The sequence below is a fragment of the Corvus cornix genome, chromosome 1, assembly GCF_000738735.6.
Source record: "Corvus cornix cornix isolate S_Up_H32 chromosome 1, ASM73873v5, whole genome shotgun sequence".
Lineage (NCBI taxonomy): Eukaryota > Metazoa > Chordata > Aves > Passeriformes > Corvidae > Corvus > Corvus cornix.
This window is the reverse complement of record NC_046332.1, coordinates 16,942,526-16,969,837: the sequence shown is the minus strand read 5'-3', so window position 1 is coordinate 16,969,837 and position 27,312 is coordinate 16,942,526. Positions and strand designations below refer to the sequence as shown.

Sequence of the window (27,312 nt, the reverse complement as noted above, 5' to 3'; positions counted from 1 at the left end):
ATATGGGAAAAGGAATAACGGTTCTTTACTAGAATATATATGTATAACAAGACAAACAAACAGCACCACCAGCAGCAACCACAAACAGAACCAGGAGCCCAGTGCCAGCCTCTCTCGGCTGTCGGGCCCTTTCCCCCTCGGTGCAGTTCCCCTCACAGCCGGCAGGGGGCGCTGGTGGCTCCCGGCCGGGCAGGGCTGGTGCGATGGTTCCCCGCGCCTGCAGGGGGCGCTGTGGCGCGAGCTCGGCCACCTCTCCACATGGTTAAAGGGCGCCTCAGCCCGGAGGAGAGAGAGAGAAGGAAAGCAAACTAATGGAGGGCAGCTGGTTCCGGTGCCCCTCCGGACGGTGAAATGGGCTGTAGGAGTAACCTCAGAGCAGCAGGCTGGAGCAGCAGAGGCGAGTGCACCTGGGATGGCAAAACAAAGTGTAGCAAAAACTCTGGAGCTGTGCCAGGAACCACAGGGTGTGTGGGTGGGCAGGAGCTGTCAGGTTAAAGTGTAGCAAAAAGCCCGAAGCAGCAACAGGAAACATCGGGGCTGGGCGGTGGCAGATGGGCTGCTGCAGGCAGCTGCCACAAGCAGTGGGAGATGCTCCCTCTGGAGTGGGGAGGGGGTCAGGGTCCCAGGTTTTCCGCTGGGGCACCCAAGCAGATGGTGAGGGTCCTTCCCAGTGAGGTCGGATGTTGAAAAGGTCCCAGTACAATGGCCGCTCTTACCAGCAAAGGCTCACCCACAATAGGAGAAGCAGTAAAGGGCTGAACTCTGTGGTGGCAACAAATTCTTCCCCGCAGTGGCGCCAACCTGACCGTTCCCCTCCGGTCCCGAGAGTGAGAGAGAGTGAGGAGCTGACCCCAGTCCCTCACCCCCCAGCCAAAATCTTGTGGTATATCTGCATGTCTCAAGAGGAAGCTCCCCAGCCAAGAGATGGCAGCAAACCGCACCCTTCCCCCTCCTTCTTCTCCCAGCCGCATCTTTTGTCTCCCAAGTATCATCGTTCCTATCTCTTAGGCAACAAATGGGAGAAAATTCCCTGAGAGAAAGAAAAAAAAAAAAAGGAAAAATCCTAACCTCCAACATAGAGTCAATAGAGAGTGGGCTTCACTATGCATTAGCCCCTTAAAATTGCGAGCTCCAAACAACTCACTTTGAACCACTGTTTATAGAGTTCAAAGAGAGTGGGACCTTAGTCATAGCAGTTTTTCATCCTGGCTGCAATTCAGGTCAATACGTTTTTTGAAGGTTCAGTAACAAAAATATTATTCCATTTGGGCTGTTATTCAGGCCAGAAAAATAAATTTCCAAGGCTGTGTGTTAAAAAAATAGGTGCTCACTAGGCACCACTGTTTCCTGGGAATAATGTTTCTGATAAGCTCAAGAGGGGCTTAGCCCAGGTGCAGTTCATCAAGGTTGATATCTAATGAGCATTAGATCATAGTCAAGCCTGGGGAGGAGGATGCACCAGCACAATCCATCCCATGACTAAAGTCAGCTTCTCTGGGCCTCTGCAGGCGGTCACTTAATACTGGAATATTCTGGAGTCTTAATATGACTGACTGGCTTAATCCTGTACATTAGATCACAAGAATACCTGCTTCTTCTTTATTAAATTCCTGTGACAAGAGGAAAAGTGTGGTATTACTAATGACACAATGGTATTGCTTAGCCCTTCACTTGCCATCAGCTTCAGGGTGATCATTTATGAAAAGCAAAGTTCAAGGGCTATTTTAACCCCCTCTGAAAAAGCAGCACTTTACTGTCCTTACCCAACTTTTTCTTGTTAGTGTCCTAGAAGAAAATTGGCAGAGTCTTTTTTTTTCTGGACAGGAGCTGTGCCTAGGTACGATAGTCTTTGAAATTGTCTAATTTATCTTGGCAGACTAAATATGATTTCTTGTCTAAGTAGTTCATTCTATGGAACAAGATACATTCACATACCCATATCCTGTCATTGTATGATAGTCACATGCCTGATACATCTATCATACTGCTCTTTCTGGTTATAATATTGTAACTTTTCAGGGAGAGAAGATCATAGTCATAGAATGGTTTGGTTTGGAAGCTCATCTCATTCCGACACCCTTGACACCTTCTACTAGACCAGCTTGCTTCAAGCCCCATCCAACCTGGCCTTGAACACTTCCAGGCATGGGGCAGCCACCACTGCTCTGGGCAACCTGTGCCAGTGCCTCACCACCCTCACAGGGAGGAATTTCTTCCCAATATCCAATCTAAACCTCCTCTCTGTCAGTGGGAAGCCATTTCCCCTTGTCCTGTCACTCCAGGCCCTTGTAAATAGTCTCTCTCCATCTTTCCTGTAGGTTCCCTTCAGGTATTGGAAGGCTGCAATTAGGTCACCCTGGAACCTTCTGTTTTTTCAAGCTGAACACTCCCAATTGTCTCAGCCTTTCCTCACAGCAAAGGTGCTTCATCCCTCTGATCATCTTGGCAGCCTCCTCTGGACTCGCTCCAGCAGCTCCATGTCCTTCTGATGCTGGGTGCCCCAGAGCTGGACACTCCATTCCAGGCGGAGTTTCATGACAGCAGAGCAGGTGGGGAGAATCACTTCCCTCAACCTGTTGGTCACATCTCTTTTGATGTAATCCAGGATACAGTTGGCTCTCTGGACTGAAAGTGCAGATAAATATCTAGAGAAGGTGTGAGGACTTCCTGGACTATTATGAGCTGCATTTGCTCATGAGTTCTTTTTGCTAATAAATATTATAGGTTTTGTTGTTTCTAAACTCTGTCTGCAGCTGGCAGTATTACCAAAGACAGTTTCAGTGCTGAATCAGTAGTGAGGTTTCGAGTATTGCCAGAATACCAGCTGCTGTTTGGGATTTTGCCACATTCTTCTGCATACTGATTTCTTCCTTAGAGCAGCAAAGCTTCATGAAAGAGTGTGTTGCCTTGAAAGTCTTGTGCATGTACCCATGACAGCATGATGACCTCAACTATCATCAAGTGAGGCTGTAATATCTTGTAGTGTCCTATTCAGGTGAGCTCTTAAATAAGGTAAGCTAAGCATTTCCTTCAGGAGCAGCAAGTCCAGTTGCAATGGAGTGATTTAGTCCATTTTACATGGATGTGAGAGAACTATCTTTCTCTTCTAGGACCAAGCTGAATGTAATTTAGCTGCACAATTGGTAAGCAAAATTGATGCGTTTTTGTTTAAATGCTGGTGTTTCCAGTCAGCCAGTGCTAGCCAATGCTGGCTCTGAACATTCAGCTGCTGACCTCCCAGTGAATTGCTGCATACTGTCTACCTGTATCTTCAGCGTTCCCTGCTGAGATGAGCCACCATCATTTTTCCCAAAATTAGTTTCTAAAGGTTATTTTCATCTCTATGTTGATGTGAGTGAAGTGTGTAAATTTGCACCTGTTGATTTCTGAAAGTAGTGAAGTTTTTCCAGTAATATTTCTAACTACAGTTTTCATCTTGTTTTCCATGCAGAGTTACTCAACGGTCTTCAGTAGCATCATATCTCAAAGGCTTCAGTTTTCTTCCTTTCAGCAGAATTAGCTTTTCACAATTTCTGCCTGGAGTTTGCTGTGGAAGTGATGGAATTTTTCACCAGCTGGGTTTTCAAATAATTCACAATGTAGTTATTTGCAGATGATCTTAAGGCAGGTGTAAAAATTGCTGGGTCAGCTCCTGTAAATCTGCATTACCTTGATTAAGCCAATCTCTAATTTCTCTGCAGTAATCTCCTTTATTAGACCTGTGTGATCCTATGTAAGTGAATTCAGCTATTGCATACCAATTTGCCATTAATTATAGCTTATATCCTCTTTTATAAGTCAGTGCACAATGTATTTTTCCTGCTGGTGTTAATGCTTTAATTTAATCTGATGGGGTTCAGCCATTTATGAGAGTAGAGATTTGGGGAAAGTACATTATTTTACCTGTGTTAAAATACTATCTAGGCAAGGAGAGATACCTAATACCTAAGAACACTAATGCTCTGTCAGTTGCTCCAGTTGTCAGGATATGGGATGTTGGATTGTGAGTGATTTTGCTCTGTGTGCAATTTCAGGCAATACTTTTTTTTTTTTTTCATTTCTTCTTGGAACATCTTCCATATGCTAGAATATTTAAAGTGTATTTTTAAATAGTGACCGGTAATCTGTGAAACACCATTTTAGCATGAATGAGGTCATATGCTACTAAAATACTACTTTTAGTAGGACACTGAGAGGAATTGAAAGTAGCACGCTAAAAAAGTGAAGGCAACAGGTGTTTTATTAGATTGCAGATATTGGCTTTTTTTAACATCTTTAGAATAACTGATACTTCATCCTAAAACTTTTTGCAAATTTGCATGTTTCCACTACTGAATATCAGTAAGTCCCAGTGTTCCTAATTTAGAGTATATTCCTTTAAAGGTGTTTTTGATTAATAAAACATGATATCCTCTTCTAGCACATCACCAGTTTCATAATGTGATGCAGGACTGAAAGAATTTTGCTTGGATACCAGGCACCTGATGACTAAGAGTATACTGAAAAAGGAACAGGGCAGGCTGTGCTCCTACACAAAAAACCCCTGGAGTTATCAGCATTCTATAATTTTCACGGAGATGACTCTAAGGTGTATGTGCAGCCTGTCAGGGAGAAGTATTTTTTGTGTTGGAAGAAATTGGAGAGTAACTTGTTTTGGTGCAATTATTTTAATCACCTCTTTAGTAAGTAAGAAATGTGGGATTTATCTCTACCCAAATGCCTTGGACTATTAATTTGAGCAAGTCAAGGAAGTGAAGCATCCTAGACTTCAATTTCCCTATTGTTTAAAATTGAGTTCTTCCCTATTTACTCTTATTAAAATAATTCAAAGAACTTCTTAAAATATGCTGTTTGAGTCCATGCTGTTGAGAGTTTTAGCACAATCACCCCAAGAATAGATAGATGATAAAACAATTACAGTCAAATCATTCATCCTGATGCTTCAACTTTGATCTTCTGTATGCAGAATGCTATAATAGTCTCACATTTTAAAAATATGCCACCTCCCATAAAGTAGTAGTTTCAGGTGACTAATCATTGTGTAAAGCACAGAGCTGATACTTAAATGCAAATCGGGGGCTTTTTGGTTTGTGCAGTTTTGGATCTTAGCCCACAATTCACAGTTTTCAGAGGCAGCACGCTTCACGGAAGCATGTAACTGTGTCCTGTTCTGGGCTCCTCAGGACAAGAAAGACATGGAGATACTGGAGAGGGTGCAGCAGAGGCCACAAAGGTGATGAGGGTAGTGGAGCATCTCTTATGAGGAGAGACTGTGGGAGCTGGGCTTGATTAATCTGGAGAAGACTGAGATGGGATCTCAATAATCCATCCAAATATTTCCAAGGAGGGTGCCAAGAGGATGGTGCCAGACTCTTGTCAGTGGTGCCCAGTGACAGGACAAGGAGCAATGGCTATAAACTGAAACCCAAGAAGTTTCACCCCAACATGAGGAAGAACTTCTTTCCATGGAGGGGAGCAGAGCACTGGAACAGGCAGCCCAGGGGGCTTGTGAAGTCTCCCTCTCTGGAGACAGTCCAAACCCACCTGGAGACTTTCCTGTGTCACCTGCTCCAGGTGACCCTGCCTTGGCAGGAGCAGTTGGACAGGGTGATCTCCAGAGGTCCCTTTCAGCCCTAAAAACTCTGCAATTCCATGAGTCTGTGAATAATACAGATGTAACTAGAAACAGTGAAATTTAAAAAAACATGGATACAGTGGCTACAAGACATGAAATGATGATGTACTTAATTTGCAAATGCACATGCTATTTAAACTGAGTGCAACTGAAGTGTCAGGCTGGAAATGTGGAGTGCCAGAGCCATCTGGAAAAAAACACCCTGTGCTATTCAGTCATCATTTCTGTCCAAGACCCTTGCTGTCATGGCTACTGGAAATTCTGCCTGTCTTAAGATTTTATGTAGAGAACCTTTCTTAGGCTTTACTGTAATGGCATGTAACAAAGGCACTCATCCCATCTGAATACCACCTGTCCATACAAAGAAGTATCTTATGATTTGGGGAAAACCCTGGCTCCATGAAAACTGATGCAGAATATTTTTTGTGACTCCATTGGAGCCGGGATTTTCTGTGTCTTCCAACAAATACTTTCACAGTAATTCGATGTGGAGCTGGAGATCAATACCAACTGCTGGTAATATTGAGCTGTAGAATGTTATTTGCAGTAATGGTTGTGATCAGAGGCAAATCTCTCTTCTGCCCCTTCCGAAGGAGAGATTTAGGGAGGAACCCTCAATCTTTTCAGAAACACATAGAGAAAAGAGAAAATGGTCAGTGTAGTCATAGGTGCAGTCCAGCTTTCCACTAGCTGTTTGGGTCAGAGCTCTGAAATCCCACTGCAGTTAAAGACCGTCTCAAGAGATACCTGACTAATGGTGTAGCTGTCTGATGCCTTCCCGGGTCATTGCTGGGGTAAAGGTAGTGTGGGTAGGATATTTTTGCAGTTTAGTAATTTTGAAGTATAAAAAAGGTCTTTTGAGGCCACAAGGGCAACTGCTAGCTTCCAGAGTTTTGCCCTGGTGAGATCACTCCTGGACTAGGGCCAGAAGGTGAGAGAGAGAGGAAGGATGAAAATTTGACTTCAGACCTTCATGTCTTAATTTGTCCTGCAACCTCTCTATAGCTCAGCTGAGCCAAGGGAATCTAGGAATGTGTCTGTAGAGATCTGGGTTAGATAAGCTCTTTCCATCTGGAATTTAGAGATGAAATATACCTTCACACACATTTTAAAGGAGACCTGCTTTTCAAGCACTAAACAATAAAGATATTCTGTAAAATCATTCTGTAATTGTTCTCCAGTTTTCTCCATTTGTTCTAATGACAGTGGTAGCACTCAATCAAAGAAGTCATGTAGGCAGTACATGTGCATGACAGGGATTAAACTTTTCTTGTCTGGCAACAGAAAATAAAACTTTAGGCTGAAGAAATTAATCTCTTGTAATACTTCAAGATTTATCTATTAAATTGCTTGCCAGTGGTTTGAAAAAAAAAGCTATCTGAAATCACACTAGGAAATCCTCTGACTTCAGTCAAATCTCTGATTGAGTCAGCTTCATTTATCACCACCATCACCAGCTGATCCATAAATACATCTGCTTTTACAGCCTACACTGAGATTTGCCTATTATCTCCTCAGAAGAGCAAGGCTAGTGGCTTCTCTTAAACAAGCGTGGCTTAGCCAAAGCCAACATGAACCTAACTAAGCCTAAGAGGCCAAGCCCATCGGTTGTTGTTAGCTTTGATAGCCACTGCTATCATTTGAGAGTGTGCTTGTAGCCAGTCCAAGTTGGCAGTGTCAGCCCAAGCTGATTGGAGCTGCAGACATTTTTGCTGACTGGAGTCATGCTATCTTTGCCAGTTTGCTGGAATAGACACAGACACTGATTGGGTCATGCTGAAAACATTCCTGTCCTATGAAGCAAGTCTGTTTGTATTTCAGGTTTGCCAGGACTAATGAATTAAAAATCTTGGGCTCACCAGAGTTTGCTGCTTAATAATGCCTGTGACAGAAGGATTTTTTCCTCCCTGAAGTGTGAGCATCATAATCCCTCATCCCTGGCAAGGAGAGGAAGGAAAAGCAGAGTTGTGGAGAAAAGTGGAAAAGGGTTATCTTTTGGGTCAGCAAAGCCTATGGGAAGTGCAGGTAGCAGCATGTTGCCCTGACAGCTGTCTCAGCTTCTCAGACCTTGTCAGTTTGTTGCTATGCAGCAGGTGCAGCCTTTTCTTTTATTGAAGCTTTACTCCATAAAGGCAACGACAAGCCAAGGCAGTGGCTGGCTCTGGATTATACAAGTGCAGACACTCCGCTAAGTGAGGTAAGGCAACAGGTGTGAAAAAAATCCATAAAGCTATAATAGCATTTAATCTGAGTTCTGCTGCAGGTTTTTTACAGAGGAACAGCAGCCAGCCAGCTCTATAGGCAATTATTGGGAAGAAAAGAGCTGCTCATTAAATTTCATTAAATTCCAGATTGCCCACTCACTCTCATCTCCCTCTACAGAGATACTGTTCTTCATTCATGGAGAAAGCATGTGGGGAATTGGGGGTAGTTGGTCTGCATGTTTCCTAAAATCACCTTATTTGCACACAGGCTTCTTCCATCCCTCTCTGTTCTCTGTGATTGCTTTTTGTGATGAAGAGCTTGAGGATTTCTCAAAAAAAGGAGCGAAGGCATAAATGCAATATAAAAAAATTGGTAACAGGGTAATTGCTGTGTATAAAGATGAGTTTTCTTTTTTCTGAATTAGAATAAAATGAAAACTTTCTTTTGTGTTTCGATAGAATTCACCATTTCTTACTGAAAGGTTATTGATTTTTGCCCTCACAGAGTAGATGGTTAAAAGAGTTAATTTAAAAACATTGAACACCACAGAGTATGTGATTGGGATAAAATAACAGTCTTGTAGCAATATTGTTATGGCAACTTTAAAAACTCTAGCAGAATGCATCCTTTTTCATTTCTTAGGCTATGATGTGAAATGTGAAGTATACTCTTGTGTGCAAGACCACTTGAGATAGTCAGTCAGTGTCAGGGAAAGTGTACCAACAGCACAGAGTGATGAACAGCCTTGTTTTAAGGATTTGCTTATCACTTAAAATCTCTTCATTCTGAAGGTTTTTTTCTTTATCTTGTGTGGGGAAGTAAGGAAGGGAAATATGTTAAAGAATTTTGCATTGGTAATTCTGTTGTTTTTTAAAAACAATGAGATGTCTCAGATGTTTCTTATGAAGTGAGGGTGGGAAAGAGATCAACAATGCTCAGAAGGTAAAAATCATTTACTCTGATGATATGCACTTCAAAATAAAATATTTCTGTTGACTCCAAGAGTCTTTTCCTGAATCTAAAAACATACATGGCTGCAATTTATTTGGTTTTTCTTTGCCTCTGCTCCATAGATAACAGTTCCATTTTTGTGGGTCTTGAATAATGGGGAACTAAGAGCAGTCCCCAATATCCTTTGTATACTAGCAGAAGGAGACACTTTCAGCTTCAAATAAAATTTATTTGAAATAAGGATTTTAGATTATTTGTTGTTATTATAAGAAAAGATTATGCACTTCAAATAACAAGTAACCGTATCACTCTGCTAGCTAAATATCAAGAGAGACAAAGCAAATAAACAAGAAATGGTGAAATTAATGGACCCAATGCAAATTTGATCCTCTTCCACTGATTGCATGGCAGTGATTCCAGAGAAGTGTTTGATTCACTTGTGTACCACCAAGGAAGATGATACTCCTGAAATAGTGTTCTCTTCTATTGACTGTTTGAGATTGCCAAATAATTCAGTATGAATTAGAATAACTTGGTAGAATTTTCATGCAATACAATAGCTGCTTTACTGAAAAACTGCAAGGCTATTGGCTTAGGAAACTGGCTTTTGTTTTCACTAGCTAAATACTCTGTTGTCTGCTGACAATGAATTAGTAAATTCATTGTATTTTCCTAATGAATTTTGTTTCTAATTCCCTGAGAAGTTTTAATGGTAATTTAAAAGCATAATTGTTCACGTATTTGGTATGAATACAATGCATGCTGGATAGCAGTCCAGAGTCCTAAAATAATTTCTTTATGGGTAGATCTTTTGCATGCATGAAGTCCCACTGACTTCACGTTCTCCACACATAGTGCTAAACAGAAGATTAGTATCTTTGAATTTTAGCAGCTTTGTACTAGATAATCAAGGAGATTGTTTGCATTCAGCTATTCAATAGAGTTTAACCAAAACTATTCATTCGAAAGGTTAAATATACATAGTAGAGCTCAGAGTACAACTTTTCAGGGCACAGAGATGTTTTAATTACATTATTAGAGATCAAAAGTAGCTAATTCTTTTGTTGCTCAACAATTCTTTAGCGCCATATTTGAAATGAACTAGCAGTTTTCTTAATGGACAGGGTTTCATCACAGTAAAATCACTTTTTGGAATTGATGGTCTCAGAAGAATAGACGGAGGGCTGAGTAAGGTCCTGACCCAGGAGCCAAACCCATGCAGACAGACTCCTACACCTGCACAGGCTTCCACTGAAGAATCACCACCAAGGTTTGGAGACCCCATGAATTTTTGGTCATGAAATGCGTGACTTGCAGGCAGAGTTGGACCAGGGGGGTATGGGTGGAAGATAGGAGGATGAGTGCCTCCTCATTGACACCACGTGGAGTGGTGTGCACGGTTCCAATCACAGGGCAGGCTTGGGGTCATGTTACTCTCAACTCCCCACCCCTTCTTCCTTCTTCACCTTCAGAACCAGGCAGCATTGCCACGAGTCAAGGCTTGCTGAAGGGGCAATGGCGGGGAGCAAGCAGGTGAGAAGAGAGGCAGCTTCCTTTGCCATCATTCTTTCTAATCTATAAATAGCAAAAATAAAAGCAGTCTCTGCACTGAATTTCACTTAAATTCTTTTTAAATGAAAAAGTGAAATGGCGCTCCCTTGACTTTGATTCTAAACATTGCTTGGCTAGAATGGGAAAGGCAGCCGTGAGTGCATGAAAAGCATTAAAACTCATTTGTTGAATGATGTCACATGCTCTGTAATAAATATATTTTTTTGTATTATTGCAGCTGGAACAAACAAGTAAAAGCATTGACTCAAGTGCCCACATGATCACCACTGCCAGGGTACCTGCTGATAAGCCAGTACGAATTGCCTTCAGCCTCAGTGATTCCCCAGGTACAGTTTAATTTATGGAGTAAACCACAATGCTTTTATTAAACCACAACTGCTTTTAAATTTTACATTAACTTACCAGTGTTTACAATATCAAACCTAGTCCAGTGTAATGGATGGATTTTTTTCCTCAGTGGCAGCATGTGATCAGTTTCCCTGTCTGATAACTTTTAATGTTTCCATTAACAATTTCATTAGACTAAACCCACTAGATTGACAGGTTCAATCTTAACTTTCTTTCAGTGGTTTGTGGAATGCAATTAGAACTGTAATTAACTATCAAATTTACCTGCATGTGCAGTATGTCTGATTTTGTGAAATTGTAAAACAAGAAAAGTAAAAGGACAAATTTGAGTGAGCCTAGAACAGGAAGAGATTTTTTCGAGGAGGAAGGTTGGAAAGTGCCACACATGCCCAGCTTGGTGAAAGGTTTCAGGAAACAGGTGCCCCACATGGCATGTTCTCTGAGACAGCAGCAGAAATTTCATTGATGTTTATCCTATCAGCTAGTGCTGAGGGAGTATTCATTTCCCCAAACATACCCTGTACACACACGGACCCTTTGGAGTAGATAAATATTATTAGTTTCCACCTTCAATATTGCTAAGGACCAGAGAGCTGTTGCCGAACAGTGAAAGCCAGAATGAAATAAGTCCAAGGGGAAGCTGAAAAGCATCACATAAAAATTGGCTGTTGCTTTTGCTAAAGGTGAGTGCCTTGGAGTCAGGGCTGAGATGTATTTACGGTATGAGGTATAAGGACGACTGAAACCTATTGCTGTCAAGTGCTTTATGGGACTCTATGCATTGTAGGATAATGTGTGAGGTCGCTGCCTGAGGTTTGTGTGAACAGAATCTCAGTTTGAATGCAATTTTCTATTTTAAAAATATTTTAGAATATGCATTATCTTTGCTAGCTAATTGTTGTGTACTGTTAATTTTCAGCTACAATACTAAAATACAATCTCATCCCCTAAGCAAGGGAATTAAAAACAAAAAGTCTTCATATATTATTGAACCTAACTTTCAATTCGTAAAGATGAGTGACAAAGAAAGATTGGGACAAGGAATATAAAGAAACATGTGATAATCTATGTGCCCTTTTTCATAAATTAAAATAACCTGGTAATTACATTTTCATTACAGAAAGCAGTAAGGAATCATTCACCTCTCTCAAGATACAGTCACATGGTAAATTTCTTGCAGGAATTATGGCACAAATAGGTCTTGAAGAGAGATGTAAAAGAAAGGGGAGTGCTCTTACAAATTATGGAAAAAGAATGCTAATGTGAGACACTGAAAACAAGTCAGGGAAAGCTGAGACCATGGGAAAATCAAAGAGAGCAGAGTGGTTTGTGACAAGAGACGGCAGTAGGAAATGACAAGGTTGTGAATAGCTTGGAAGAAGGGGACATGAAAGGCAGGAAGCCTAGCTTCCTTAACATTGCATCATATTTTATTTTTTACTTTTTTATCCTGCTAATAATTCCAGCCTCTCTCTTAATGTTTACAAAAATAAACTCAATTAGATAAAGGTAATCTTTTTCTTCTAAATATTGTTAAATTGTTCCAAATGTTAAAATTGGTAACATTTTGAATCCTTTATTGTATATATACAAATGTTCCTGCAGTATGCAATCCAGAATCTTCATGAGTACTCATAAAAAAAGTAGCAACCAGTAGAGTGAGTGCCATGTTCCCATCTGCATTCCCTTTGGGGATACCAGGAGGTCTAAATTTACATTATTGTTTTACTATGTTATAAGAATTTCAAGCGGTTTTATGTTTGATGTATTTCAAGAAGGCAAAGGAAATAAGCTTTTAATAGGTGTGAAAATTTCCAGCAAACCATAGTTGAATCAAGAGACTACAAACAAGTATTTAACTTTTTTTTTTTTTAAGATGAGCTACAAAAACATTCAACAGATAGACCTTTAGGTATTCCTTAGCAGGTGCGCAGGTGCTTTTTTTTTCCCCTTACTCTTTTATATTTTTTCACTTTTTTTTTTTCTCCTTGACAAGGATATTTGTTTTCAGTGCAAAGAAGAGTTACATGATGTGTGATAGTAAAGCATCAGCTGAAGCTCATGCACTGCTAGGATACAGTAAGCTCTCCACAAGGGCTAAGTGGTGAGGAAATCTCTCAGACTTAAGCTTTTCCTTAAATTCTACCTCACTTGAAAGGCACAGTGATACATTTCGCCAAGAAAGGCTGCATCCTCCTTCCGGGGGCTGTGCAACTGCTTACTAGGAGGAACTGACAGCATAACTGGATATAAAAAGAGGAAATGGAATGCTTCTTCTGGGTGGCGATTATCTCACTGGCTAGGATTGTAACCAAGCAGTGGGTGTGAGGAGCAGTGAAAGGAAAAACTACTCTCAGCTCATGAGAAGAAATTACTTTGTGTTAACTGACCTACAAGACCAGAGCTGGCTTATCCTGACTGTACAAGAAATAATTTGTGTTACATTATTTGTCAGTCAACACCTGATGACTGAATTTCTGGCCAGCTTTGTGAGGTATTTTTAATGTGAGAGTAGGGTAACCAGCTCCCTAAAAGTCTCAGGAGCAGCCCATCAGCAGGTGCAATATAAGAAGACAGTTTTATTGTGTATCTCTTATTCCTGTATATATAAATGTTTATGTTTGGCTCTTTCACTCAAGTTCACTAACACATGTTTCCCAGGGTGGGTCTGCACACTGTATTGCAACAGTTTGACTTAAGCTACCATTTTAAAGTAATGAATTGGAAACATATTATTTCAACCGACTTTACATCACTTGGAAACTAAAACAGCTTGAACTGAATGTGGTGTTCCAAGATTCAAGTAAGTGTTACAAAGCTGAAAATTCCCTGTGGTTTGTCAGCATCAATTTCATTTAACCAGTGAAATTCAGTGTGTTGTAATTTTTATCAATCTTACTTACAAATATATGAACTTCATGGAATTTAGACAGCTGGATTTGTTTTGTGTAATAGTTCAAAGGGAAGGTTTATAGGTCCCTATCTCCTTGCTTCCTAGAATAAAAGCTTGAATCTAGCTGAGAAGTTTTGCTCATGGTATGCGGTTATAAATGACAGGGTCTAAAATTGTTAGTGAGTTCTTTAATTTGAAATTAGTCTACCTCTGACTTTCCAGAAAAATCACTAACAACAAAGGCAAAACATACATCTTCTGATGAACCTGACAGACAGTGGAACAGTGCCGTATTTTTGTAAGCATGGCAAAATTACTTATTTTACTCCTCTTTATGCTTATTATCCTGGTGACTACAAGGAATTTTTTGCTTTTCTAGTTGATCATGCAAGACTGTTTTGCATTGGTTGCTTCTTCAAAAGCAACTTTCAAATTCCTACCCCAGCGTCATATTGGTCATAATGGCAACAGAGGCTTTCCAGCACATTGATTGAAAAACAGTGAGGATTGCTAAAATATATGGCTAAAATTTACAGAGCTAATTTCCTAAATCTACACCCAGCCTACAGGGTTCGGTCCTTGGGGAATTAGATGGGAAATCAGGTGATATACCCTCAAAGGTACATTCACTGAGGATGCTTAGGCTTGAGTGAAAGTATATGAAGTAGAAGGATTTTGCTCTTACCTCTTCTGTTATGGACTGTTTCTATTTTTGGGAGGTCCACAACTCTTACTATTTAGCAAGCCTTCACATCCTATTCCTGGGTGGGGCAGTGACCGTTCCCCACTATTTTATGAGTGAGGTAACTGCGAGGTTGTGTAAGGTCGTGTCAGGCAGGGCTGTGAATAGAAGCCCTGGAGCTCCACAAAGCAGTGCCAAGTCGCAGTCACTTAGCCACACAGCCTTCCAGGATGAATCGGATGAGTCTATGCTTGTCTGTCAGTACCCAGCCCCAGAGCTGCTGGATCCCACAGCCTCCCAGGACCAAGACTGGACCCTGACATGCAGTTTGCCTCTGTTGTTGGTGCAAGTTGTGGTGCTTGCAGTTCAGTTTGAGCACTTTTCCTGTGCAAGGGCTGATCCACTTACAGGATCGCAACCTACTTATGTTACCAATTTAATTCTTTAATTTAGAAGGAAGAGATCTGAATACATTGGCCCACACATGTAGCAGAAAAAAAATAGTACCTGACTGTATAATTAAATACTGGATCATAACTCAGTTACTCAAGGAAGCGGAGCTGTGATTGGCATTTCCTAAGTTTCAAGTGCTTGATATAGCAACCTTAATGTGCTTTCAACACATTTAAATTTTTATATTCTATTTCTGTCTATCTTTTTGAAGATCATAGAGAAACTAACTTGCAAGATTATACTGCAAGTGAATCAGATGTTGTTTTTAAAGGATTTACTGCCTTTAGCTCACAGTTCAGTTAAATGGAACAGCCATATAGGAAAAGATTTGGGTGTTACACTTCATTGTGCCAAACATGGTGTCAGTCAGACAGCAACATGTGAAGGATTTCTCTCATTTGACTACATGATGGAGGTCTGCGATACTGGAATCTCCAGGAGACCAGAACATGATTAAATAAGTGATGCTTTCTGGAAATCAAGATTCATTTTTAAATGTGCAACATTAGCATATATCAGCTGCCTCAGGGCAAGTAGTGAGCCTTTTGTACAAAGACAATCAGTGTTAGTAGAGTTCAGATGCTCTCTGTTACAAATGACAGTTTTCAGCAGCAAATCAAGTGAGCACATGAACCTGGTGAAACAGACATGAAAATCACACTATTTCATGCACATGAACTGAGTCTTTGGTTAAAAATACATGGGTTTTAATCAGGGTATAGGTCTTTAGGGCATTTTTAAATATAGAACTTCAAAATTAGATTTGGGCTCTATGGGAAATAAGGAAATGCTACTCACTTAGAAATCATGTTACAGATACATTAACTTAGGTGGCTGTAATGAAGTCCCTGATCTGATTCTTTCGCATCACAGGATAGTGCTGTTGAGTTTGCTGGGGTGGCCATAATATACACATGTACGTTTTTTGTCCTTTCTTGTTTCCTTTTGACCAAAATCTTGACCCATTTTCAGGTGCAGTGAGTTTCTGTCTCTGATTTTTAAAAATATTTTTATTTTTAACAAAATAGGTTTTCAACATCCAGCTTGAATTATAAATAATTTTTCTTTGTCTTTCTTTATAATGACTATAGGGATGAGATGCTGTTCGTAGCTGGTGAAGAATCAGCCTAGATATTTTCAGGGGTTTGTGGTACAGAAAAGCCACTAACTTTATTATAAAAGGGGTCTTTAATTATACCAATGATTCCTTATACTAATCTAGATACTCATTAAAAATGGATAATTAATTGAGAAAAGGGGAAAAAAGAGGTATTTCAGAGTTTTGTTTTCTAGTTAAGGAGAGGTAGAGCAGAAGATAAACACAGATCAGGAGCTAGTTTTGAGAATGTTTTGATCTTCAGAATATTTTCATTGGCATTTCAGACATTTCTTGTATCTGATTTTCAGAGTCAATAGATTTTTAAGGCTAGAAGTCAATGTGATTTTGACTGGTTTTCTGCATAATGCCCAGTATTCTGCCTTGTAAGGGCAATAGCAATTCTTTGGAAAAAAATGCAAGAGTTTATATCTTTCCCCTTGACTTTCTGAAAGTATCCTCAAAAAATTTTAGGAGGTGAATAACTGCTTTCATTTGCTTTCCCCTTGTGTGAAATTACAGCGTTTCATTATTACCAAGTGATTTTTATTGTTATTGTGGTTGTTACTTTGACAACAATGAAATAAGGACTGATCTGAGGCAATAATTTATTTCACTGAAAGCTGTGGGGAAAGCCTTTTGTTGTTCTTTTTGTGGAAAACAAGATTGCAGTTTGCTATGAGGATTTCTGCTAATTTTTGTAGTCTAAATACTTCAGCTGAAATTCTCAAAAGAGCCTAAGAGAATTAGGAACTCAGGATAATTTCAAAGCACTGAAGTCTGTAGCATTTCTTGATGATGTTCTGCACATCAGATGATGATTTAAACAAGTCTTAAACTAGTATAACTAAAAAAAACCCCTAGCAGCTGTTCAATAGATGCTGGGGCAGGCCCATTATAAAATGTACTATGGTATGTCATAATGGTTAGGATACCAGTACATTCTATTTTTAGTACCATTGACTCAGTCACTTGAGTTAAAAAAATAAGCAGGGAACATCTGTTTATTGAAAGGATTTCCTCTACACTAATTTCTTTCTCTATTCCATCCTTTATAAAGTACTTCCAAAATTTTTAACTGATTCTTTTCAGAGTATAATCCAATTTATTTTCCAATATTCTGACACTGCATTAATTTTATTTTCTTATTAATAACTGATGCTGTGAAAAAGTAATTACTGTCTGCTGTTTCTTAACATTTTTTTTTTAATAATTTGGAGTGTTGCTTTTGCTATGTTTTTCTGAATTTTAAAGATGCTCAAGATCCCTCTATAAAGCTACTGTACCAAAAATCATACTGCTGGATTGTCAAAACAAATAGCAGTTTAACTGCCATCCATGACTCTGGTCCAGTATCTCTGTCAGAATATTTATCAGCTATTCAGCCAAATACTCGTAGAGCAGCTGTAGCCCTAGTCAGACTGAGTCTTATTCTGTCCTTCCTTTTAGCCTTGCCATATGATTCATCTTTCTTCTTTTAGAATATTAGTCTATTTATATGTTGTAGAAGAAAGCAATAGCAAATTAAAGGTAAACACATGCATATTAGCATGATACAATTCTATACAATTAAAGCAATTTAAGTATTTTCCAGAATGGACATGCTTGGCATATGGTGTGAAAAAAGGAGGGGGACACTCACATGACATGGGTATGGCTTTTTGATAATGCTACCAAGACAACTACTCCACAAAAATACAGGAACTTCACTTTGTTTTCTGAGGAAGTTCAAGAGCTTTTGCTTTTGTATGACTATAAATTTTTTGCTTCTCTGAGCATCTCTTCCCAGAGGCCACCCAGCTCTAGCTATTTTATTGAGTAAGGCTCTGACCATGTGTTAGCCAGTATGTTTATTTTTCATAGGATAAGGTGACTTATTTTACTTTTTCCCCCCTAAGCTCCTCTGCTGTATAACCACAGAGGTTAGGAGAAAGAGGTATCAAATATTTGACAAATAATTCAGATCCTAGTCTGATCTCTTTTAGAATCCTGCTTTGATATGAGGGCCTCTTGATCTTGTTGGGGTTTTGTTGCTGTGTTCAAGTCTACAAGTACACAGCAGGTTGAAGGATCTGAACTGTGTTAGCAATTTTCTCCTGTAAGAGCCATTCTTATTTAATTTTGACACATTACAAATAACTGACTGTAAGCTAATAGTAACACTCTCTTCACCTCCCATAACCTGTAGTAAGATAAATAAACAGTCATCACAATCCAATGCAAAACTGAGAGTGTGAAAGTCACTGAGAAATAAATACTGCAGCAGCGCTACCAAGTGTGATTCATATTTCTGATCTCAGTCCAGCTACTAGCGGGCAGGTATCCACATCACAACCCTGACATAACTGGCACAATCTGTCCCACCTTTGCTGGAAGCCTGTACTAAAAAGAAAGAAACAAACAAATAAAAACACAGCTTGGTTTGTTGTCATGATTGAATTAACTCTAGCCCATAAGGATTGTAATAGATAGGTTAAAGTCCTTTAAGGCAGTCCTTAGCAGTGTAATGGAGAGAGCTCAGAAAGAAAGACAGTTTAGATTTATTTGTTTTATTAAAATATCACATGTTCTACTGGGCTAACTGCTTTGTTTCTTAATCACTGCAATGCAAAATAAACTTTCTGTATTTCCAAAACATAAACTTTTCTTATTACCAACCCGTTAGTGTTTTCAAGGATTCTAGTGAGGCATCTCAAGTGTAAAAGATAAGATGGAGGTGTTTTCAGGAGCCAGATATTACTGTCCATATTTGCAATATAGAACTTCATCAAACAGATTACTTGAAATGCCCTCTTTGGTAGACAATAACTGTTAACATCATGTTTACCTTTTAGATGATGCTTCCCCTGAAAACTTCTCTTTGGCATTTCCAGAACTAGATCAGCAGCTGCAGGTAAACTTTTATTTTGTTATGACAGTTCTACTTCACATTCACTATATTTGTTGTTATAAATAGCCTCTAGTTGTTACACTAAGGTGGAAGTTTTTAGTGGTGCATTTCTAGCCTATAAACATTTAATAAGACCGTATATATCCATAGAAGAAAACATTGTCTTTTCAAGATCTACAGAAAATTTAATTTAACATTTTTAGTCCAGCTGCAGGGAAATTACTATTTTAACAATTTCGCCTGCTTTTAAGATTTTCTATACAATTCCTGCAGTGCTGCTGCAGTGCAATGAAGAGAGTTCTCGTTCATTTGATGGGAGAAGGAATGAGACAGGCATTATATATTCTAATGCCTGCAGGCTGCACTATGATATCATCAGTTTTCTCAGAAGCATTCCAAGAGAATAGTTTTGTGACCAGTCTGATTTGTCAGCATAGGATGATGGGCCCCCAATATACTAGACAGTGAGCAGTTGATGGCAGCTCCATGGTTCACCAGGCACAAAGCCTGTTCTGCATCCAGGGATTATTTTTTCCTCTGTGGTGGTTCTGGAGTGTTTGCTAGTTTTTGTAGACTACTTCAGATCATCCGAGGAGCATTTCAACTTCCCCTGATATTTCACTATGAAGGCATTTGTTTCCTGACTGTAACTTGAGAAAGGTATTAGTAGACCATTCGTTGTCCAATAATGTCATCTTTCCTGTACCCATCAACTCGTGAGACAACACAGGAGGGCTGCTGACTTCAAGGGCTGACGCTTCTGTCCTGCTGCTCTCATCAAAAGGATGACTGAGAAAGGAATGGAGGATGACAGAGACTCTTCTTGCTCTATCCCTCTCATCCTGAGGATATGTGCAGGTTCTTCAGGCATAAGTAGGAATTAATAACTGCTTAAGATTTGGGACAAAAGGAACAGGGTAGGATGCTAACCTCTTTATTCTACTAACTTTCCAGCCCAGCGAACATGATCGGTACTTTTTTTTCCTCAGAAGAATTGAATTTGAGAAAAGCAATCATGTTTCATGGCTGAAGCACTGAATTGAAAGTAAAGAACCTGCATTTTGCTTCCAACTCCATCAGTGACACGTTGCCTAATCCTGGAGTTTCTTCATCCCTCTGTTCATCTCTGAAATTAAGTTAATGAATTTTACCTTTTTTGTTAAAGAGCATTAAGATCACTGGGTGAAGGTTGCTCTAAAAGAGCAAAGTATGATTATTGTTGCTGTTGTTGATACATAAAAACAAAATCACTAGCATAGATATAAGTACTCTACAGGACAAGTGATGATTTTTTTATTAGGACTTTTATGACCCATATTTCTGGAACCTATAATATACTCTAAATATGGAATTTCATGATAGACTGAAAATGCTCCTCTGGAAACATTCAAGTGTGCTGGATAAATAATAGCTCTTCAATAGAAGTTTTTAAGTACAAACTAACACAATCCCACTAAGTGTATCCTATTGGTCTGTTAAGTACTTGACTTTTTTTTCAAGAAAACCTTCCTTTACTCTCATGATCTCAATGTGATAACAAAATCAAAGAAACAATCAAAGGCTTTGATTCATATAATGTTCTTTTTATTATCCTTCATAAACTCTCTTGGTAATATCAGGGTAGCTGAAAGGATAACTTATGAGAACTACCTGTCTGACTCAACCACTTAAAAGTATAAAATTTGTGGTAGCACTTCATCCTTTAGCTTTTCAAGCTTATGTGCATATTTATATTTCGATGCCATTATGTTCATCCAAGGGCAGTTAAGTCAACACAGGATTCTGAGCTGATGGAGAGGTAACATTGCATTCAAATTTAGCAATAAAAACTTGAATTTCCTTGCTTTTGTCAACCTGCATCACAGCTTCATGTGATAACTATTTTATGTAATTACAATATTTTTGATCACTTTAAAATTTCAAACAAATTTTGATACAAAGTAATCATTTACCTCATTACATTTCTTATTAATTGTGGTTTTTTTCAATTGCTATAATCCAAATTGCTGAGGGTTTGTCAGAACTGTATGGCATGTGCTTGCAATTCATGCCATCTTTGAAACAGGTAGCTCCTGTATTACAGAAACAAGTAAACATGGGCTTCCCCAGGACCTACAGAAGTAGTGAATGGTGGTATCCCTTGTCATTCCATCCATGCTTTTTTCGGTCCCAAAGTGCATTAATATAGAGCACACACATGAAGGGTCATGTAAATGAACCTTTTAATCAACTGTGGCAATAGCAGCCTGAAATGCTTGAATTTGTAACAATGCTGGTACATATGTTCATAATAAAAATATCATATCTTAGAGCCACAAGGTTTTCATCACTGTGCCATAAATACAGTCAAAAACATTTGAATTTTATTTAAAGAAGCAAACTATAAATCCAGGTTAGGTGGCTATGTAGTAATAAGCACCTTAAAAAAAAAGTAATAACTTTTCAGGTTTCAAGCATACAAAGGAAAATTTTGAAACCTGTTTTAAAAACAAACAAACAAAAAGCCTAAATTAGCTGATCCTTAAGCTGGATTTTGAAAGCAGCTTGAAAGCTATGCAAGTTCACCGAGTCACTTGGAAAATCAGAGCCTTAGAATTCTATGCATGCAGGCAGCAGACCACAGCCTGAGTACCAAGCAATTTGCACCTCTGTTTTAGGCTTCAAGCCCTCGTCTTCCTATGTTAGGCCCTGGCAGACAACTTGGCTATTTGAGCAGAATTACCTAGTGGTCCCACTTTTCCTCCCACAATCCTTCCATACCTATTCCCTGGGCAGCAGTATCAGATGGCAGGGCAAAGTTCAGTGCAGCCTCCCCTTGGCAGGGTAACAAACCCTGCTGTCCAAGCACCCAGCTCTACAGAGGTAGAGGTGGGATTGCCTGGAGACAAGGTCTTTCTAGGAGACTTAGTAAAAAAGCTCGTTCTCTATAAGAACTCTTACTAAAGGATAGTTGTATTTGCAGCTACTTTCTGAAGAACAAAAATGATCAGTATGTGTATTCTGATGTACTAGCTAGCTTCAGACTAACATGTTTTATTTTCAAATTACTTTTTTGAATGTTACATTTTTCTACATGTTCCCAGAAGCAATTTGTAAGAAAATAACTCAACTACTCTAAATCAAAACTGATATGTGGTCAACCAGACATGAAAGCCCTACATATGAGAACAGAATGGCTAAGCTATATTTGCAGCTTTATTCTTAAAAAAAACCTCCACAACTAAAATAACTTCCTGCTAAGTTATCAGTGAAACAAAACTCGTATTAATTAATTTCTTGCTTTCAATTCCTTTTGTTTGCAATATTGGAAATTATTCTCTTCCCACTAACAAGCATTACCTGCTTATTTGGGCTTTGGTGTCTTTTCCCCCCTCCTGTGTGTGAGCCATTTGGTGGGTAGTGCAGCAAGGGTAGGCTGGTTACACTTGTCACTCTGTCACTGGGAAACTTTAACCTTTGCCTTGTGTAAAAGCTGGACAGGTCCTTGGAAGGCACTTCCTTGATTAGCTGCATAGTGGCCCCTCTGACAGACACTTTACTGCGGGTTATCTGCTGTATTTAGAAACATACATCAGCATGAAAGGCCTTGTTTAGGTCACTGAAGGGAGAGGAGGGTATCTAGTGTAAAGTACCTGCATTGCTATGCCCATTGCATTGTCTGTCCCGTCCCAACACTTCCTGTGACTTGCTCAGTTCATCTCTCTGTTCTCCATCGAAGTCTTTATTCTAGCTGAGAGCTGGATCCTGAAGAGGGAAGAACACAAGTCACATATGGATACACAGGGTGTTCTATAATTCTTTATCTTTCAAAACCAGGTTGGATGGGGCTCTGAACAACCTGGTCTAGTGGAAGGTGTCCCTGTCCACGGCTGGGAGTTTGAACAAGGTGATCTTTAAAGTCCTTTCCAACACAAAACAATTATATGGTTCTGTGGACTCCTCTCATGAAATTGTGAGCTTGAGAGACATTTATGTCACATTTTGTATTACAAATCTGTGTAGTTAGATGGCTATAAAATTGCTGCAACAGAGAAAAAGCTCCAACCATTTATAACATCAGTTTTTTAAATCAAAGGATAGTTTTTCTTGCTTTAGTGGAGAATGCCCATATAACAGATGTAATGAAAAGTTATGAAAGTGGCAGTGTGTTGTGTGTGATATAAGCATTTAGCAGAAACCTTGTTTACTCTGGAACTTTAATTGCTTCTACTGAATGCCAGGATTCTTGTTAGACACATAAATTAATTTCAGAAAGTTTAAAAGTATACTGTGTTTTTAAAGAGGATGCTATATTTTTTTGAAATATATATTGATTCCCATGAGAATTCCTAGAGCACTGTGGTGCTCTATAATTAGATTTGATTGCCTATGAACTTGGCATGTCTCCTGTAATGCTGCTGTGATAACTTTGGTCTTAGATTATGTAAGACCATGTTATGCATGTATGTTAACATGTATGCATGTTCACCAAGTCAGAGCATCATACTAAGGTTAGAAAAGAATGGAAAATCTCCCAGGAAGGAGAGCAAAACTCACAATTGCTCTCATCCAGTTGACCTGAATTATTTGGATGAAAGAGAACTGCTTACTTTCATAGTAAAACTAGACTAGACCAGATACCTATTTTAGGATACATCTAAAACTGGTGGAAGAGTTCCAGTTGCACAACAAAAGGTAGCTGCAATGTGCTATTTTTGCTTGGCACAATGTGTTTTTTTCCATCGTAGAGGAGTGCACAAGGCCATATAATGAACATAGGCCACATTCAAAACATTGGCATTGGATTTTCCAGTTTTCCAGCAGAGTTTAGCTGAAAGTTACCAAATTTGCAAAAAGCAAGACACCACTCTTTAATTAGACCAGTGCTGAAGACTTCTAGACAAGTTCACATGAGCTGGAAAAACTGCCTGATACATTGTTTTCTTGAAACTTCAACTTTTTCAGGAGAAAGTTTTAATTTTTTTTCCACAGTTAAACAAACATGTAAATGCAAATAAACTTCAGTGAATTAGAAAATCAACTGTTTTAAAGTTTTTGAACGCTTGAATGGCACTGTCAACTCTACAGCTTTTGTGGATAGGGAATGCTGATATTCATATGGCAAGGCAAAAGAATTTGTCACATGAGTGAAGCAAAAAAAAAAAAAAATCAAACCTGAAAACTGTCATTCTGTGTCCCCCCAGCAAAGATTTTATTTAGAATACCTCCTTCAACCTGCCTTAAAAAGCAGGCAGAGAGGAGGTCAACCAGATTATTAGAGGAATCGAGCACCTCTCCTACAAGGAAAGCAGGTCCATTCCAACCCAAACCATTCTGTGATTTCCTATTTCTTCATGAACTGCCTTTGCATGTCATCTTCCAACATCTTTCATATCTGGATTCTGAACAAAAGTCTAAATAAATAGTGCATATGTCTTGTAAAGGTCTACATATATACATGCAGTTACAGGATGGTCTATAAGAGGATCTCTTAGTGTCTACCTGCTGGATTCTGCAGAACATTTATCAATGTTACAGTGAGTTACTCAACAAAATACAAGGAAAAATCAGACCTTGTTGAAAATCAGGCGTAATAGGATAGACCACCAGTATAACTCACAGCTGTAGCTTTTGTACTAGCTTTGTGAGCAAAATCAGAGATGCTGCATGTGCATATTTTGCCAGCACAGGAAAATGAGGGTGGATGACACTGGAGCCTGAAATGAACAGGATGAAAAGTAGCAACTGTTGCCATTTAATGCAACTTACTTTGGCAGGGGTTTTTTTGCTTGTCTAGCAGGTATACTTTTATTTACATTAATTTATGGACAGGCAAGGTACTTCATGAAGTAGCAAGCTCAGGCTGTCCTAAGAGGAAGTTAAAGTATGGCTGTTTGTTTCTGAGTAAAAAATACCCCATACTGCAAATTGAATTTTATTAAGGCCTTCTGAAATTAGTCACCTCAGTAAACTAGCAATCTCTTAACATAAAAATATTATACAGACTTCATGGAATGCCATTGGATAGTATGTGCAATACTTCCCATTGCCTGGCCACAGACATTTAGAAAAGTCCTTCCAGGTGGAATGGAGATTTGTATCTCTCCTTTTCCCATGTTATTGCAGTAGAAGGTGTTTTCTAAATAAGCCCGTTTCATATCCTACTGACCAGAAATTACTCATCGATGCTGTAGATACTATCTCTGAAACCTTTCTTAGAAGTCTTCAAATTACAGAAGAGCAAACCAAATTCTCCAGTTCCAGCTGCTCCATGACTGGAAGTGTTCAAGGCCAGGTTGGATGGGGCTTGGAGCAACCTGGTTGAGTGGAAAGTGTCCCTGCCCATGGCAAAGGGGCTAGAACTAGATATTCTTGAAGGTCCTTTCCAACCCAAACCACTCTATGATATGATCCAATGATATTCTATCTAGTCATTTGAAAACATAATCACATTTATGTTTAAAAGAAAAATACACTAATAATTTAAAGGTTCTTGATATAGTGCTTAATACCATCAGACAAATTGAAAATAATTTTATTAACAGAAATTAGTAAACTGATTGTATAATTTGTTTTAAGTTTAATTTAAGTGATAAAATATCAGTGTAAGAAAAAACTTCACTGAAGAGGAAACAATAATAGGAAGGGGTTTAAAAGTCAGCAACTGGTTCTAAGTGAGACTTAGATACTAAGTTTCTGCATGACTAGATAATTTTTAGCTCTCTATATATATCTTTTGAGTGGGAAGCTGGAATATAGAAACTGAACACTGTTTTAATTTTTAAACTGATTTAAACCAGCTAGATTAGCAGAAACTAAATTGGAAGCAAATCCAAGGTGGTTTTTGCTTTGTTTTTGCTGTGTTTTTCTTTTGAAGTATCACTGTTTGGGGACTTTCCCTTTGGTACTGTTCAAAATTGTTTTATTGTGACGCACTTGTTGGTGGCTGATCTCTGGTAGATAGCAGAGATGCTGCTTTGGCTCATCCCTGCATTCTTGGATTAGAGCACTGAGACTTCTATATTCAGTCTTGTTAAATTTATGCTTATTATTTGGGTAGCTATATGAATGGTGCTACTGCTCATCCACATTGAAATGCAATTAAAAGCCCTTTTCTAGGGATTAGATTCATCAAGTAATGAGCTGTCCTTTTCCTTGGGTTCCCAAAATCTCCAAGATCAAGGAGGATGAAACAATGTGCTGCAAAACAATTCTGCTGCAACAGTTTCACATTTAGAACATGGAAAATGAGTGTCTGTGTTAAAATTTCAGGGAGGAATCACATACCATCTACAAGTACTTGCAAGGTCCATATATTACTTACATCTGTGATTTGGGTTATGTCTGAAGCCAGTTTACCCTGTCTCCTGAACAAAAATGTTTTTAATCTTTGACTCTGAATATGCTTAGTAAAATTTAAATTTCCAGTTTAGATAAAACAAAGGATTACAAGATCATAAATAGGAAAAGTCCGACTACTTGTGCTTTTCTTTTCCTAATAATGTCATTAAGGGAATATTATACTACATGGAAGAGTCAGGGTAGAACAGAAAGAAATGCAAAATAATCTACTAACTAATAATCTAATAACTCGATTGGATATTATTTAACTGGGCAGTAAAGGAACTATTTTAAGTGTTTCCTTTTACTTCAAACACGTGGCTCAAGCGTGCTATTTGGAGTTCATTTACAGTCAATAGATTCATGATGAATAACTTAAAAATACTTCCTGAAAGTGTTATGACCAAAATGTGACAGTCAAGCCTGAAGCCTGAATTAAGATGCATTCTTTTTTAAGGAGCAAAAAGCGCCTACATTTAACCAAAATGTACTTTCAAGAACTTTGATGAAATTCACATGAGGAGTCCTAGGACAGATTGGTTTTATTTGGCATATTTATTACATTCAGTGTGCGTTGAAAAAAGGCTGATCTTGCTGCAATGATATCATTTCCTGCAGTGAAAAGATGTGTGTGATAGGTCTGACCAATGCATCAGCTTTAGCATTTACATATCACTCTAGCTGAAAAAGAGGGAGGTAAGGGAGAAATCCTTATTTGAAAAATCTTCAGAGATATTTTGCAAAGCTGACAAGGAGAGTTCTGAAAATTCTTACAATGTTTGAAGTTTTACACATATGCAGGGAACTATTCTGGGCTTTTTCCTTCCATGAAAGGCCATCACTAGGAGTAGCTGGCCATATCCTGCAGTTAAGGGAACAAATTCTTTAGGTATTCTCACAGGAATTTAGATAAATACTGTATATTTCAAAATATGTGGGGTTTTAACTAATATTTCATTCAAAAACAGTGGGGTTTTTTTCTTCTTTTTTTTTCTTAAAGCCTCTGCCTCCTTGTCATGACTCTAAGGAATCTATGCAGGTGTATAAACAGCACTGCAAAATAGCAGAAGAGTACAATGAGGTCAAGAAAGAAATTGCCCTGCTGGAAGAAAGAAAGTGAGTAGCTTTCCCAAAGGATTTACTGTTGTATATTCTCTTTGTAAAACCATGTTTGAAACATGAAGGTTTAACACTGTATTTTCTGACCTTATATACATATACACTTATATATGTATATACTTATTTATACATACCTTGTAATTGTGGC

The 27,312-nt window shown here is 38.8% G+C and overlaps 1 protein-coding gene across 2 annotated transcripts in view; it reads left to right on the top strand.

The window, feature by feature from the left end:
• The first annotated feature begins 9,530 nt into the window (after positions 1–9,530).
• MAP3K7CL (MAP3K7 C-terminal like) overlaps positions 9,531–27,312 on the top strand; it is a 28,492-nt gene continuing 10,710 nt past the window's right edge. The window contains exons 1-4 of one of the 2 annotated variants that reach the window (XM_039568452.1): positions 9,531–10,061; positions 10,581–10,689; positions 18,670–18,728; positions 27,046–27,161. In XM_039568452.1, the coding sequence (XP_039424386.1) occupies positions 10,620–10,689; positions 18,670–18,728; positions 27,046–27,161 (245 nt within the window). In that variant the 5' untranslated portion in view covers positions 9,531–10,061; positions 10,581–10,619. Of the gene's footprint in view, positions 10,062–10,141; positions 10,325–10,580; positions 10,690–18,669; positions 18,729–27,045; positions 27,162–27,312 lie in introns of those variants that run through there. The other variant, XM_039568446.1, reaches the window with a different exon arrangement.